At 32.9% G+C, this 15,298-nt stretch overlaps 1 protein-coding gene and 1 long non-coding RNA gene across 2 annotated transcripts in view; one reads left to right on the top strand and one right to left on the bottom strand.

Moving 5' to 3' along the window:
* The window catches only part of LOC145662614 (hexokinase-4-like), a 191,869-nt gene extending 186,327 nt beyond the window's left edge, over positions 1–5,542 (top strand). Inside the window, exon 10 of the mRNA XM_081728350.1 lies at positions 2,358–5,542. Within this exon, the coding sequence (XP_081584476.1) occupies positions 2,358–2,453 (96 nt within the window). The 3' untranslated portion in view covers positions 2,454–5,542. The remainder of the gene's footprint in view (positions 1–2,357) is intronic.
* LOC145662622 (uncharacterized) overlaps positions 1–15,298 on the bottom strand; it is a 77,372-nt gene that overhangs the window by 22,619 nt on the left and 39,455 nt on the right. The window lies entirely within an intron of this gene.

Genomic DNA, 15,298 nt, shown 5'->3' with positions numbered 1-15,298 from the left:
CTTGCTTATTTTTAGTAGTTTTAGACACATTATATTTAAATCTTTTAGAAATTGTTAGTTTGTGATTTTTTTCCTTATGTTCTAACCATTCAAGTTTCTTCTCCTTACTTTATTTTCCTTTGTGATGATTTCTCCGTACTCAAATATTAGGTGATTAGGGGACTGTTGTTGCCTGCCACAGAAACACATTTCATTATTTAAAAATCTTAGTTCACAAAGTGTGGATTTCAAGGAACTATGTCCTGTTAGATATTGAACTAATCCTTTCCCAGTTAGATATTCATTAACGTCTAAGCTTTCTTTTATATTCGGAAACATTTCAAACACTCTCCTTGCATTATTTGATTTTTTCCCAATACTATTGCCACTTGAAGCCCTATCGCTTCTATCCATTTTAACCATTATTTTCCTGCTGTTCTTAGAATTGACAAATGCAGTAGTTCCATGGACAACACCTGAAGTGCTACCACAAGTGTTGTTGGTATGGCTCCTTTTATTCTAAACAAAACCACTCTTTGTAATCTATTTAACTTTTCCCGTATTGTAACGTTTCGTAGTATTCTGTGTCCCCAGACACTGAAGCAATAGCTTATCATTGCTACGACTATTACCTTATAATATAATAATAAAAAAAAAAATGCTTCATTGGCAGGTTCCAATCTTTAACCACTATATTTAATATTTTATGTTGATCATTAATTTATTACATGTCTTTTCAATGTGTCTATTACATGTCTTTTTACATTTAGGCAAAGACCTAAATATTTAAATTCTCACACACTTTGGATGTTTTTCCTATCTATTTTGATAAACGGATTTTTTGCACCTTCTCAATAGTGATAATAGAATTTGTTGATAATTTTAACTTATTCTCATCATACCAAATTTTAGTTTTTTTTTTTTTTTTTTTTTTTTTTTTTTTTTTTTTTTTTTTTGCGCAGTGTTATTTTTCCTTTCCAATTCCTGTCTTGAATTTCCTGTAATAATGACTGCTACATCATCAGCATATTCTACAATTCCAGCAACTTCTCTCATATCATTTAGAATCAGAAGGCATAGCTGTACACTTATATCCCATAAAAGAGGATCCAACATCGAGCTATTTCGACATTCTTTTGTGGTTTCTCAAGCGTTGTTTCTCGGCTTTGAAATTTCACTCTTGTGTCTCGACAGTAATCCGTAATTATTTGGAATAACTGACTGGTAGTTCCTAAATTTTCTAGACTTTTATACATAGCAAGCCACCACATGTTATCGAAGGCTCCCAAAATATCAAATAATAATAATAATAATAATAATAATAATAATAATAATAATAATAATAATAATAATTTCGTATTTGCTTCTTTCACTATCTTAATTTTCACTTATTTCAAGTAACCTACATCTTCTGTACTTTCCTTTTTCCGAAAACTATGATTAAGTTTACAATGTTGGATGTTGTTTCTTCTTTGGTTTATTCTTGCTATAATTATCTCATATATTTTACATTGTGTTAAGCAGACATATATGTCTATGTGACTTCAGATTCAGTTTATCCGTATCTTCACCCTTTAACAGTATTTGTCTCTTTCCTACTTTTTAGAACTCTGCTTTGCACTAGTACCGAACTTTTTATCATATTTATAAAAGACAAACATGTTAGTTCTTTACACTTATTCCTATTAGTAAACCACCACTCTAATAAGCGTCGTTAGCTGCGCTACCTGCCTGCCTGACGCCAATAGATCTCGCTATCGTGCAGGCAATTTGCAGATTTTAAACTATTTTGCAGACTTATTTGCAATTTAAACTGCTTTGTTTCAATTTAATTCTTTGAAAATGAATTGTGATGATACATGAACGTGCTCTGCTGTTTATCATTAGGACAAGTGCCATAACCATATTTAAATTTTACTTTAACATTTGTGTAACAGCAAGCTAGTGAGTGGGTGAAGTTAGAAACAAAACGAAAGATAAATATAAACACTTAGAGCTCTTACTTAAGCACAATTTTTGCCTGTAGTGAACAAGGGGCCGGAGGTTCGGACGCTACAAGTAGCATTTTTAATTTTTAAAATTGTTCTAAGATTGTTTTGGTAAATTTTGGATTTGTGCTGTACTAAATTAAAAAAAAAAAAGTAATTATTTCAGATTGTACTTGCAACATGGTTTAATCTTTTTATGAAATATTAAAAATGAAGAGACATTTCTGCTGGAAATTGATCTAAATAACTAGTGTGTAATGTTTATTTTCATATAGTGAATAGCTTGAATTGAAGGTTTAACAATCATTAACGCAAGACATGCTTGTTAATGTAAAATATTATTTTCTTATAACCGAACGTAAACAAATATTTATTCGATTTTTTTTTCAGTTCCAGCTGTTGCTAGCAGAAGATGGAAGTGGTAAAGGAGCCTGTCTTGTGTCAGCCATCGCTAAAAGATTGACAAAACGTCAAGCAGATACATGATAGTAGATACTTTCAATATTATTAACACAGAACTTTCACTGGAAAGCTAACATTGCCAGAGCATTACTTGGGATCAAATACGTAATACGTTAAGCTGTTTAATCAAGCAGAATGGCGCCTCCATTCTAGCAATTTCAATTTAGGAAAAAAGAAATGTTGCCAACTGTCAGAACATAAACAAAGATCATACTGATAATATAATTATTTGGTTCTTAAACTACAATATATATTTCTCATAAGACAGTTATACAACGCAAGAATTTGCGTATAACGATATATGAATTATGATAATGTGAAACCACAAAGAACAATCTCAAAAGAATTGAATATTCATTCTTAAAACTGAAATATTTGTGGAAAAGTCTAAGAAATTTATTGAGAAAATAATGAGATTGAGTTTTCATAATGAGATGTAAATAGTTTCACCCTGTCGATGTAATAACTCTGAAGCTGATAACAGAATCATCCAAGCAAAAATGGCAGCACGTTTTGGGGAATAATTAGTTGAAAGCATATTCTACCTTGTTCTGAATGTACTTTTCTGAGAGTCTACGAAATTTAGTAGCAATTCTTTTCATTTTTTTTGTTTTTGCTTCATAATACATAATAAATGAGCTGATCTCTTATATTCTCAAGTTCTGATTCAAAATTTTAACTTACCTTTCGAAAACAAACTACAACATTATTAAAATTAACATAACCCAAAGTGTGGATTATTATATTGAAATATGGTATACATCACCATAAATCTATACTAGGATGGCAAAGCATAATACAAGTGTATATCATTTTTAGAAGAAAACAAATTTCAACCTTTTGAATTAAATCTATACGAAAATAGCAAAACGTGATGTCACTTTTTGGGTCATTTTCTGATTTTTCACTGCGGTAATTGATCACACTGAAATCTATATGCTGGAACAAGTTGATAACGGTTTAATTAAATATTTTCTATTTAAGAGTACATATATTTTGTTTTCACTAGTGAAGTGAGATCTATATTAAATTTATTTCAGAAGATTGTATGTGCTCACCTGTAAAAATGTATATATCATATTTGGTCCTCCTTGTATATAAATATATTGAACCCTTCTGCCCTCTTAGAATACGCACTTTAATCAAAATGAGTTATAAAATCCCAGTTCAAGATAGCACAAACTAGGCTAAAAATTCATTTAGAACTATTCACCTGTTTCTCCGTTATAATGTAACAGACAAGATTTCATATTGATCCTTTATTTTTTCTGGAAAATCAAGGACACTATATTTACACAGGGACGGCAAGATATTTTTTAGAAGAGTAAGTTACAACTTTGAATTAAATTTAAAATACTTTCAGTTGACCGGTAAACACGATGTATATACATTGCTAAATAGGGTATCTTCAAGCTCTTACAATACAAAAGGTAAGATTATTATCTTTGTAGCAATGTTACAAAAGACAGTACAATTTTCACTTCAACCTTTTCCAGCATATATTCTTCTCAGAGTTACCAACTACCGAAGAAAATGGCTAGAAAATTACATTATGTTTTGCTATAACCTCGTATAGATTTGATTCATGAGCTTATAATTTGTTTTCCTGTAAAAATGACATGTCATGTTTGTCATTTTCGTCTAGAAATACAAAGCAGAATTATTTTTAAAGTCTATCAGTTGGGCATCATAAATATATTCAGCTTCTGAGAATAAAACATCACACTCAAGTCTATCTGTGTTTGTATTTTGATAGTTGGTAACTAAATACACAATCTTGTGATATATAATGATCTCTACATATCAATGTTCTTTTCTTTTTATTGGAAAATGACTAAATACACAGTTTAATTTCGCATACGAAATAAGTTTCAAATAAACAAAAATATTTTCATATGTATGAAGTTACAATATTTTTGCTACTTCAATATTGTTCCAGTATATTTAGAACTCGACATTATATTTTATTATGTAGATAATTTGTTTCTAAAAACATTCTTTTTGGATAACAATAGAAAGTATATTAATTATAAGTATGTAAGAGCCAAACGAAAATACAAGGCACATTCAGAATACACACACGAGTAATTTTGAAATTATAATATTAACTATAAAGCATACAATGATTTTTGCTACTTTTGAAGACATGTTTCTTCACTATCTAGATGAAATTCATTAGAAGAATTCTCTGTATAATATATTTATTTGGGGTTACACAGTTTGCTTCTAGATTACTATAATATGTCAATCAAGTCAAATCAAAGCATTGATCTTTATATTGAATATAAATTGAAAATGGTCTTGTTCAGAATTGGAAGTTTTTGATTTAATTAACATATTCTCAATTACTTAAAAGTTGTACAGTAAGGAATAATAAGAAATTTCTGAATGCTTTCTCTTAAAAATAAGCATTTTATTATCATAGAAATTAAAATTTTCATTAAAACGCTTTGTTATCCATATTTCCTTCACCAATCTTGTAATGTCAATAAATTGAGTTAATAAATTGTAATCTAATTGTCTGCGACTTGAAGAAAAAAATGTTGGTTACAAGTTAACGAAAATTTCCATTCCGAAGACATCGTGCCCATACATTGTGTCAGCAAAATACTGTAGTGCGAACACTCATAGCTCCAGAAATTTGACGTTAATTTACTCATTTGAACACTGTAGTTTCAGAAGATTAAACATGGTTTCTTTCATCAATGTTCAATATAAGCATCACATTCATTTTATGTTAACAGTTCGTGAGCAATGAGAAAAATGAATTTTCCTACATTGAGGATCATTATATTTTACAAGACGATCTGACATATATTAAAAGATTTAACTTGCAAATACATATTTGTTTTGTCAGCGATATGTATAAATGTATACTTGTATACGTACAAATTATTCTTCTTAAACTCATAAAATCTTTATATAGTTGTTGTTACCATTGTTATGTTTGTCAAAATATTGATATATTTTTCTGTAACATAAGAACGTTTCCATTATCTTGTAAGTACAAGGTGTGATTATATCTGGTTTTATTTTTACCTATTTGTACTTTAAAGGGAGAAGAGTTATTGTTTGTACATACATTGATAATAAATGAGAGACTATTTTAGGAATACATTCTTCTTCTTCTTCTTCTTCTTCTTGTTTTATTATTATTATTATTATTATTATTATTATTATTATTATTATTATTATTATTATTATTATTATTATTATTATTATTATTATTATTATTATTAGAATTTTAGACTCTTGTATTATATTTCCACTCTTGTATGCAGTAGTATCACTAGACTTTTATTTTCAAACTTTTCCAGACTTGAAGAATCATTAGCTAATAGCAAGGAAAGAAATATATGTATTTATTAAGCTAAACACTGTAAATAAAATTTATCCTCAAATAAGCATATTGTGACAGCGGTATTGTGACTTCTGTTACCTGTATAAGATAAGATAAGAGGACCAGAAGTGCTTATTTTTGAACTGATCAACAATAGCTATTAGACACAGACCTTTGTACTCGTTCTTTTCAACAAAATGGTGTTTGTTGCAGTGTTTTTGAATAATCCAATCCTAAGATATACAAGTTTATACTCACGTCTGTAAAGTCACTATGTGTTCATGTGGTTCGTTTCCCGTGTTAAGCTGTAGGTCTGCGTCTCATATAACCTTTGTGCTAGAGGGAACGCTAGATTCAAACCAATCTTCCCAATTATTAAAAAGGAAAAAAGAAACATCAAGAAGAATATTAAAATTATTCGATTAAATTATTTTGCAATTGCAAGATAATTATAGAGCCACTCATAAAATTTCTGTAAATACCTTGCTGTCATAGTAGTTCTTCTTGACTTGTTTTTATTCTCATTGAATTAACCGCTGTATACATTAGTCAAATTTCTTTATCCTTTTCAAAATTAATTATTCTTTGTCAACACTTTACTTGTACTGCATACTTCTCTGACTTAATCGGTTTCTATTCTTAAATCGATATTTAAGTATCCGTATATTCATTTCTCATGTTTAAAGTCCCTATATTTGTCTTTGCTTTATTGTCAAGATTCTCCTGTAATTCAGCTTTCTCAGCTTTGCTCCTTCTGATGTAACATTACATGACTGACGCCGGCAGAGTTTGAAATAATCCCAACATCTAATCTGTAGTCCCAGTGTCTATTTCTTTTCAAATATTTCTTCAAAATTTCCATCGAATACTATTTTATTTTCTTAGGTTAAATTTTACTGTGTCTAATATCTGTCTTCTATTTTTTTTGTCCTGGCTGTGATTTTTTTATTTGGGTTGCACTCTAATCAGTACATTATGACCAGAGAAATTATAGATTCCGTGAAGAACCTTTGCGTAAACAAATTCTGTATAATTATATAATTTATTTGGTATATCTGCTTAACGAATAGAGACATCCAAGTCTTACGTTATTCTCTTGCTTTGATTGAGCCACATTTTCTACAAACAGTAAGTTATTACAGGAAAAATTGATTAGTCCTCTTTTCCTCTCGTTTTTTTCACCCTAAACCATTTAGCTATTATACAAGCAAACGCTATACAATGTTATGTTGTCAATATTTTCTCCTCTTTATGCGTCTTTCACATAGAATTCCCCTGACAGCTCCTTCGTGACTAAGCGGTTAGCGTACACGTCTTTGGCGCGGGAGACCCGGGTTCGATTCCCTGCGGGAGCTCATGTGGTTCGGATACCACGTAAATCAGTAGGTTCACGTCTCATATAACCTTGCTGCTGAACGGGATGTTAAATTCATAATCAACTCAATTCCCATAAACTTGAAGTCTCGCACGAAATTCGAACATTTCGTATAGGCACTGAACCACCCACAGTACATTTTATTTGCCTTAAGGTCAAATATCAACAAAGGCAAAAACATTTATTTAATTATTTTAAAAGTCCAAATATATAATTTCATGTCTCAAACTAGAGATTCAGAGATATGGACGTCTTATTACAACGATTGCAGCACACACCTCTTTTCTACCTTCTAGGTTAAATATATATTTTTTAAATGCTGAAACGCGTGTTTAATTATTTTAAATAAACATTCTAAATATAAAATTTCACATTAAGAACCCTAAAAAAAGTTCGAGATATGCACACCTTATTATAATAATAATTGCTACCCCTGTACCCACTCCTTGTCGAATTTTCAAAAATCTATCCTTAATGATATCTTACGTCACAAACCCTATGCACTACCCAAATTTCAAGTTTCTACGTAAAGCAATTTAGCCTACGTTTATTAGTCAATCAGTCAGTCAAGATTCATTTTTTATATATTCTACATTATCTCTTTTCCAAAATAAGAATTCATATCACCGATTAAAGTTATCTACTTGCACAATACCTTTTCTACTTATATCACCTTTTATTTTCTTGTATTTTTATTCCTTATCGATTAGATTATTTGTAAGTTTCAAGTTGTTTGAAATTAAATAGATCAACTTTGAGTGTGCTTACGTAGATTAAGTGAGTATATAGATGAACACAAATATTAAGGAAGACCACAAATATCATCTCGTTAAGAAATAGTATATGTTGCATTGTCAGCCACATCGAAGTTGTGTATTTTGAAGGGGATAAAATAATAGTCTTTCTAAAGAAGAAAGAAATGCAATTTACATTTGAATTTATATAAAATATATAAACTTTCATGTAACTACATTATTGAGTTAACAATTGTTACTTACATTCATTTGTTCAATTCATTTGTACTTCTTCTATGTAAATACTATCTACTTGATCTGTTCCTCTCGTCAGAGACGCTCGTTCCTAAAGGTTTTGCATATAATCAAGTTTTCTATTAAATTAATATTACAATGAACTTGTAAAACATTTTACTTTCTTGTTTATTGTACTTTAATTTTACACTACACATAAAAATTCATTCCATTTCTTGTGTAATAGAAAATGGGGATAAATAAATACTCGTGCAACGCACAATAATCAGCTGGTACACGTACACAGACTTAACATCTCGCTTCTACAGAAGATGACCTTTCAATTTAAAATGGAATTATTCAAATCATTAAAGTTGTCTCGTTATAGTTCACAAAGTAATTTTTCTAGAGTTAGAACAGTGGTTTGTTGAATACTTGCAATCGGGATATTAGATACGTTAGTATTGTTTACACACACATGTTACATAGCGCACATTATTTACATTCTCTACACATTGTTTACGTGTAGATGCGTTTCACTGTTTTCTCGCAACTGTGAATGGAAATTCTCTAATGAATGGTTGAGTTCGATTAGTGTGGTCGGCTTTAAATTTTAATATTCTAAAGAAATCAAATTCCTAACAAATAAATCAGATTCACATAGAGATAGTTGCCGAAATAATAGTTATATATTTCGAGAAAAAGTAAAATTTGGATGACTAAAACTATTCGTGCGAAAAAGTCACGTAGTGAGTTGATTAATTGAACAGGTCAGTTACTGCCATATTTTGAGTGAGAGAAACGTGTGAAATTACGTTAAAAACTTAATTAAGCTCTCATTTATTGATTATACCTTGGAAGTAAAAGATAAGTTGGTTCAAATATTGCAATTGGTTTGTAGTGATTAGAAGCAGCAGTAGTGCTTTAAATATTGCATTCATTAGAAAGTTTAAATGGATAGATGAAAATTAAGATGGTATAAGTCATACTTTGTCTGACTAACGCAGCTTTTCCGATAAGCAAAACAGCTGTTTCCTTTATCACTAGAACTTTCACAGTCATCTTGTTACATTCTACCTAAGTATAATGTATCATGATTCGTGATTTTTTGAATTACCTGTATATTTATGTTCAAACTTAGTTTCAGAAAGACAATTGAAAATTATTTTAATTATTATGTTTTAGGGTTTAGTTTTAAAAGTGTAATATTTCGTGAAAAATAGTAATATAGGAAAGGTAGTTTCCATAAAGATTACATATAACATAACATTTTATTATTATTTTATATTTTGTTCTTATTATTAAGTTATGTGGGTTCAAGAGCGTATATTTTGTAGTTTCTTATAGGTTTTGTACTATTTTCAAGGGAATTTAGTCGTAGGGAATCTTCGGAAGGAAATTCTTAAAATTTAATTCTGCAATTTCTTCAAAATTTCATTCTGAAATTCGGCCATGATGACTTTTTGGCACATCCCTTTGTGTAGGTAGATATTATTTCTCATTGGAACAAAGAAATCTCAGTTTAGTTTGAGGCTCATTCCAGATTTTATCATTTGCTCGGCTTCTTTTGATGTGTCGAGATTTAGGTGCTATCCTTTTGTTGCGTCACCAAAGAACCAATTAGCTCTCTTCTCCTTGTTATTCATTGTCTTTTACCTAAAGCCGTGTTGGAGATTGGACATACAATTCAATTTATCGTTGAAATTGAGCAGAATGTGGAAAGTTTTGTGTCAAAGTCTACGAATATTATTGTGGCAGTAAAGGTAGTCATTGCATGGAATCTTTAGGCTGTTGTACTTATATCTCCACATGGAAACAAAGCTCTGTGGTTTAGTGTGCTTCTAACCTCAAAATTTTGTTTGGCGTAAAGTGATGGCTTATATGTGCATAGTGTTCGTGTATGATATTAACATGCAGTTCTAAAACGAAAATTCTGTTTCCCTAGAGACTGCGATCACATCCATCTATCATGTGAACATGGGTCCTATGCGAATGAGTCTGGGGAAGAGGTTTTAAACAGTTTGATTTGGTTGTCGTAATAGACAGGATTGCGCTCGTTGTGAGTGCAAGTCTCCTCCCAGTATTATTTAGTAACATTCCGATAATGTAAGTCAATAGGAAAAAAATATTTCACCAGAAACTACAGTTTATTCTGATGTAACAAAGATACTGCTCCTAACGTGCATAAAATATAAAAACCTATTTTGACTTGTTAGCAGTAAATCCGAATGGAAATATTTAAGATGCCCAAGTACGTATCATATTTACTTTGAAAACCTGGTGCAGGTATACTTTGTGGGTGCATCATGGTATCTTGTGGCAACAGAATTTCTTTTGGATAACTCGTGAACATTATCCAATCCTGTTTAAAGAGAATATAACAAAAATATTTAATACCGTATTTATTTAGGTTAGGTTAGGTGTAGGTTAGGTTTACTGTGTGTTTTTATATTACTTTTCCTGTGTCAAACTATGTCTGTGATGAAAATATAAAATAAAAGACATAGCAAAGTGAAGATGCTTCGTGCATAGAGTGCAGGTAGATAAAATGTGTGTAAATCCTGTTGCCGGAGTCGCTGTGTAGACACAAGGTAAAATAAAGTACAATAAGCTTGAAAAGTTCTAGCCCACTAATCACCTGCTAAGTAGTTGTAAAAAAATTGATTACGTATACTGATGTCGGTTTAATGTCAGTCTGTTATTAGTGATATTGATTCTCAGATGCCAACATTTTATTATTATTATTCCTCGAAAATGTCATGATTCAATTAAAGATTTTGGTTACATTAGCCTCCCCGATAAACACCATCTTTACGAAGACACTTATGTGTTGGGTGGGGAGGATTGCGTGCTACAGTGAAATTTAGAGCTGTGTCGGTGGTAGTTCACTACCAGAAGGGCCACCCCTACCGAATCGGTCTAAATGGAGTAGCCAGACGAAGAGTGTTCTGGGAGAAGGCAGCAGTTCTCCAGTAGCCAAGTTGGCGGAAATCATAGTGATTGGTACGGTAACTTGGACATTAGTCCCAGGGGTGGTCAGAGTGACTTTAACGGCTGGGATACTGCGGGGTGGAAGGTAACGGGAAACCACCACTCTATTTTCCCTAGTTTGCTGGTAGCAAAAATAGAACATATGAACAATGATCTTTCGCAGGTCAAAATGTGAATCCGGAGGTAAAATATCTCCCCATTCGCATCTCCGGGAGGGGGATGGCTTGGGAAGAACTATTGGACGAGAAAGTAATAATGGGGGAAGACAGACAAAGAAAGAAAGACAGGGAAGAGCAAAAGATTTAGGATAGGGACACGAAATGTACGTACTATGCTACAGGGAGGAAAATTAGAAAATCTTAAAGAAGAAAGAAACAAAATAATTTAGATTTGGTAGGCGTTTGTGAAGTTATGGGGCGTTTACACTTGGTCGATTTAGTCGCACGACTAAATCGACTCGCTGCATTTGCCACTAAATCGAAGCAACTAGGCCGAATTAGATCGATTGATGTGTTCAATTATTTCAACCACAGAAAATAGAACGTCTTTCAATTCAGTTGTCAGTCGATTAGTCTCCTTCGATCAACAAGCGATTAAGTTGAAGTCCCGTTTACACGGTCGATTAAGTTGAAAGTGACGTCAATTCAACTGAATCGAACTCAAATCGACTAAGTGTAAACTCCCCATTAGATGGAAAGATAATGGGGTATTGAACAGCGAAAGATATAGAATGTTTTACTCAGGTAATGAAAAGGGCGGTCATAATGGCGTAGTAATAATTCTTGGAAAGCGCTTAAAGGAGAAGGTAGTGAAAGTAGAATTTATTGATGATAGAGTTATGATGTTAAGACTTAAAGGGAAAACGAAGGATCTAGTGGTTATACAGACATATGCACCGACGACTTCGCATGCAACTGAAGAAGTAGAGGAAAATTATGAGAAAATAAAAGAAATTATAGATAGGGAGAAGAAGGGTGCATGCATAATTCTAATGGTAGATTTCAATGCAGTTGTGGGAGAAAAACAGGAAGGTAGTATCGTAGGCAAATATGGTTTAGGCGAGAGAAATGAAAGGGGAGAGGGACTGGTGAATTTCTGTAGACAGAATTCACTAGTAATTGGGAATACTTGGCTCAATCAACACAAGAGAAGAAGATATACATGAAGATCACGAATGGACGGCGGAAGATATCAGATAGACTATGTTATGATTCAGGACAGGTATCGGAATAGCTTATAGAACGCGAAGACTCTTCCTGGGGCTGATATTTTCTTTGATCATAATATTTGTGCTGGCCGAAGTAGATATTCAACTGAAAAATGTAGGCAGAAGAAAAGTAGGTAACAAAATGTTGAATACTGAAAAGTTGAAAAACGAGGAAATGAGAAATCTTTTCGTTGAAAAATTCGAAGAAAAATGTTCAAACGAGGAAAGGATAGGCGCAGGTAGTAACGCACGGTGGGAACATATTAAACGTTGCTTACAGCAGGCTACAGAAGAAGCAGTAGGTTACCGCGAACACAAAACTGCTAAGAAACCATGGGTTACAGAGCAGATGTTGCAGAAAATGAGGGGGAGGAAGATGTGGAAACAGGTTGATACAGAAGAGGGCAGAAAGATGTACAGAAAGTTAAATAATGAATTACGAAGAGAAACAGACAGAGCGAGGGAAGAGTTGGGAAATATGAGGAAATGTACAAGGAGGTGAAATCTATGAAATTTCGGAGGAAACAAGGGGGTATTGTGATGGCAGTAGAAAATAAGAATGGGAAGGTAGTCAGCGAGAGAAATGAGGTCATAGGAAGGTAGAAAGAATACGTTGAAGACTTATATGAGAGTAGGGATAGACCGTGTAGCCTAAATGTTGAAGTAGAAAATGAAGTAGGTGAGGATGATAAAGGATTTAGTATTCTTCGGGATGAGTTTGAAAAGGCTATATCCGAGATTAGGAATGGAAAGGCAATCGGAATAGATAACATACTAATCGAATTCATTAAAAATATAGGAGACAAAGGAAAGAAAGAATTGTTGCGACTATGCAATGAAATATATGAAACATGAGGATGGCCAAAAGACTTTCTGAAAACGACCATGATACCGATGGCTAAGAAATCGAACCCAAAGAGATGTGAGGATTATAGAACTATTAATCTCATATCTCATGCAGCTAAAATTCTGCTCCGAATACTGAACAAGAGGTTATATGAAAGAACAAATAAAGATGTTGAGGAGGAGCAGTTCGAGTTCAGAAGAGGGTACAAGAGATGCAATTGGATTATTAAGGGCGATCGGTGAAAGATTTATAGAAAAAGGGAAAGAGGTGTATGTTGTATTTATTGATCTAGAAAAGGCTTTTGAGCGCGTGAATTGGGAATTGTTGTTGGGAGTTCTAACGAAGTTAGGGCTGGAATGGAAAGATAGAAGACTTATAAGAAACTTATACATGAACCAACAAGTAAGTGTTAGGTTAGGGGAAGAACTGACGGAAGAGAGTGCAATTGGAAGGGGAGTTCCACAAGGATGCTGCCTTTCGCCAACACTATTTAATCTCTATCTAGAAGAGATAGTGAAAAAGAGCCTACATGATGATGATGGCATTTCGGTAGGAGGTAGAATGGTTAGATGCATAAGATTTGCAGACGATATGGCGCTTCTTGCAGAATCTGAAAAGAAAATCAATAAAATGTTAGGAAAAATGAGAAAGGGCTTTGAAGAATATGGGATGAAAATCAATGTTAGAAAGACAAAAGCTATGGTGATTGGAACAAAGGGGTCTGTGTCAAATATAAAAGTAGGAGGGGAGAAAATAGAAAAAGTGAATAGTTTTCGATATCTGGGTAGTATTCTTAGTAATAACATGAAATGCGAACGTGAAATAAAAGCAAGGATAGGAATGGCGAAAGAAGCCTTTTGGAGGAAGAAAAGTCTGTTTTGTGGGACCTTGAAGAAAGAGTTGAGAAAATGACTCATAAAATGCTTCGTGTGGAGTGTTGTATTGTATAGGGCGGAAACGTGGACATTACGTAAAGGTGACGAAACTCGACTGGAAGCCTTCGAAATGTGGCTGTGGAGAAGGATGGAAAGAATTAGTTGGGTCGAGCGGAAAACGAATGAGAGAGTGTTAGAAATGGTGGGTGAGAAAAGAACACTTTTAGATATTATTAGGAAGAGGAAGAGAAACTAATTGGGACATTACCTAAGAAGAGATCGTATCATGAGGGACGTCCTAGAGGGTATGGTGTCGGGAAAGAGAGGGAGGGGGCGAAGAGACTACAATTAATGGATGATATTAAAACAGAAAGAGCATACGCGAAGACGAAGAGGTTAGCGGAGGACCGTGGAGCATGGAAGCTTCTCAGCTGCGGCAAGTGACCTGCCAATAAAGGCAGAATACCTATGATGATGATGATGATGATTACATTAGAAAAATGAAGCAGTAAATACATGTTGCCATATTTCCTGTAAACAATGTAATCAAATATCAACCTGTAGAGCCGTCAATATGAATGATTTTTTTTTCCTTCAATACTGTTCAAGATGTAGCTGTAGCATTTGCATAAACTCATAAAATGCTTCTTCAATAAAATGTAGAAGTTGTAATCTGACAATTTTCCTTTCAAGTAGAGTTGGGAATTTAAAATGTGTATTAAGCTAGAAAATATATACAGTAAAACCTAGATATGTAATCAAGGTGCAAAAGATATTAGCAATATCAGAGGTATTTATAACTTTCAGTGGAAAGTAAGATTTCACAAGTTTCAAGTATAAAAGTTTTCTTGGTGCGACCGACATAAGAGACGACCGAATAATCTGAAATTTTTTTTTTCAGTTTGAGTTTTCGTTCCTTTTACTTTACTTTTTAATTTTTTTCTTTCCGTTGCGCTAAAATTTTAGTTAGAAGTTGTGGATTTTTTTTTCTGGTAGGGCCATTACACACACAAATTTCAGTTCAGTAGTCATCATTGCCAACTCAACTGGGAGGTTGACATCCTGTGTTGGTGGTTTGTGGTTCAACCTCTCTCACGACGGGTTGCGGATAACAGACTGCAGGCCTAGATGCCGAGCTTCGAGTTGTGATGAAAGATACTCTGGGACCATCTTCTTTGGGCTAAATTTGAATTCCATTTTCCGGGGGCAATTGTTCTGGTGAATGAATTAGTGTTTGTTGGTAGCATACCTGCACCGGTGCAGTAG

The sequence above is a fragment of the Thermobia domestica genome, chromosome 1 (assembly GCF_964235325.1).
Source record: "Thermobia domestica chromosome 1, izTheDome1.hap1.1, whole genome shotgun sequence".
NCBI lineage: Eukaryota > Metazoa > Arthropoda > Insecta > Zygentoma > Lepismatidae > Thermobia > Thermobia domestica.
The sequence above is the reverse complement of the archived record's forward strand: the minus strand, read 5'-3'. Positions and strand labels throughout refer to the sequence as shown.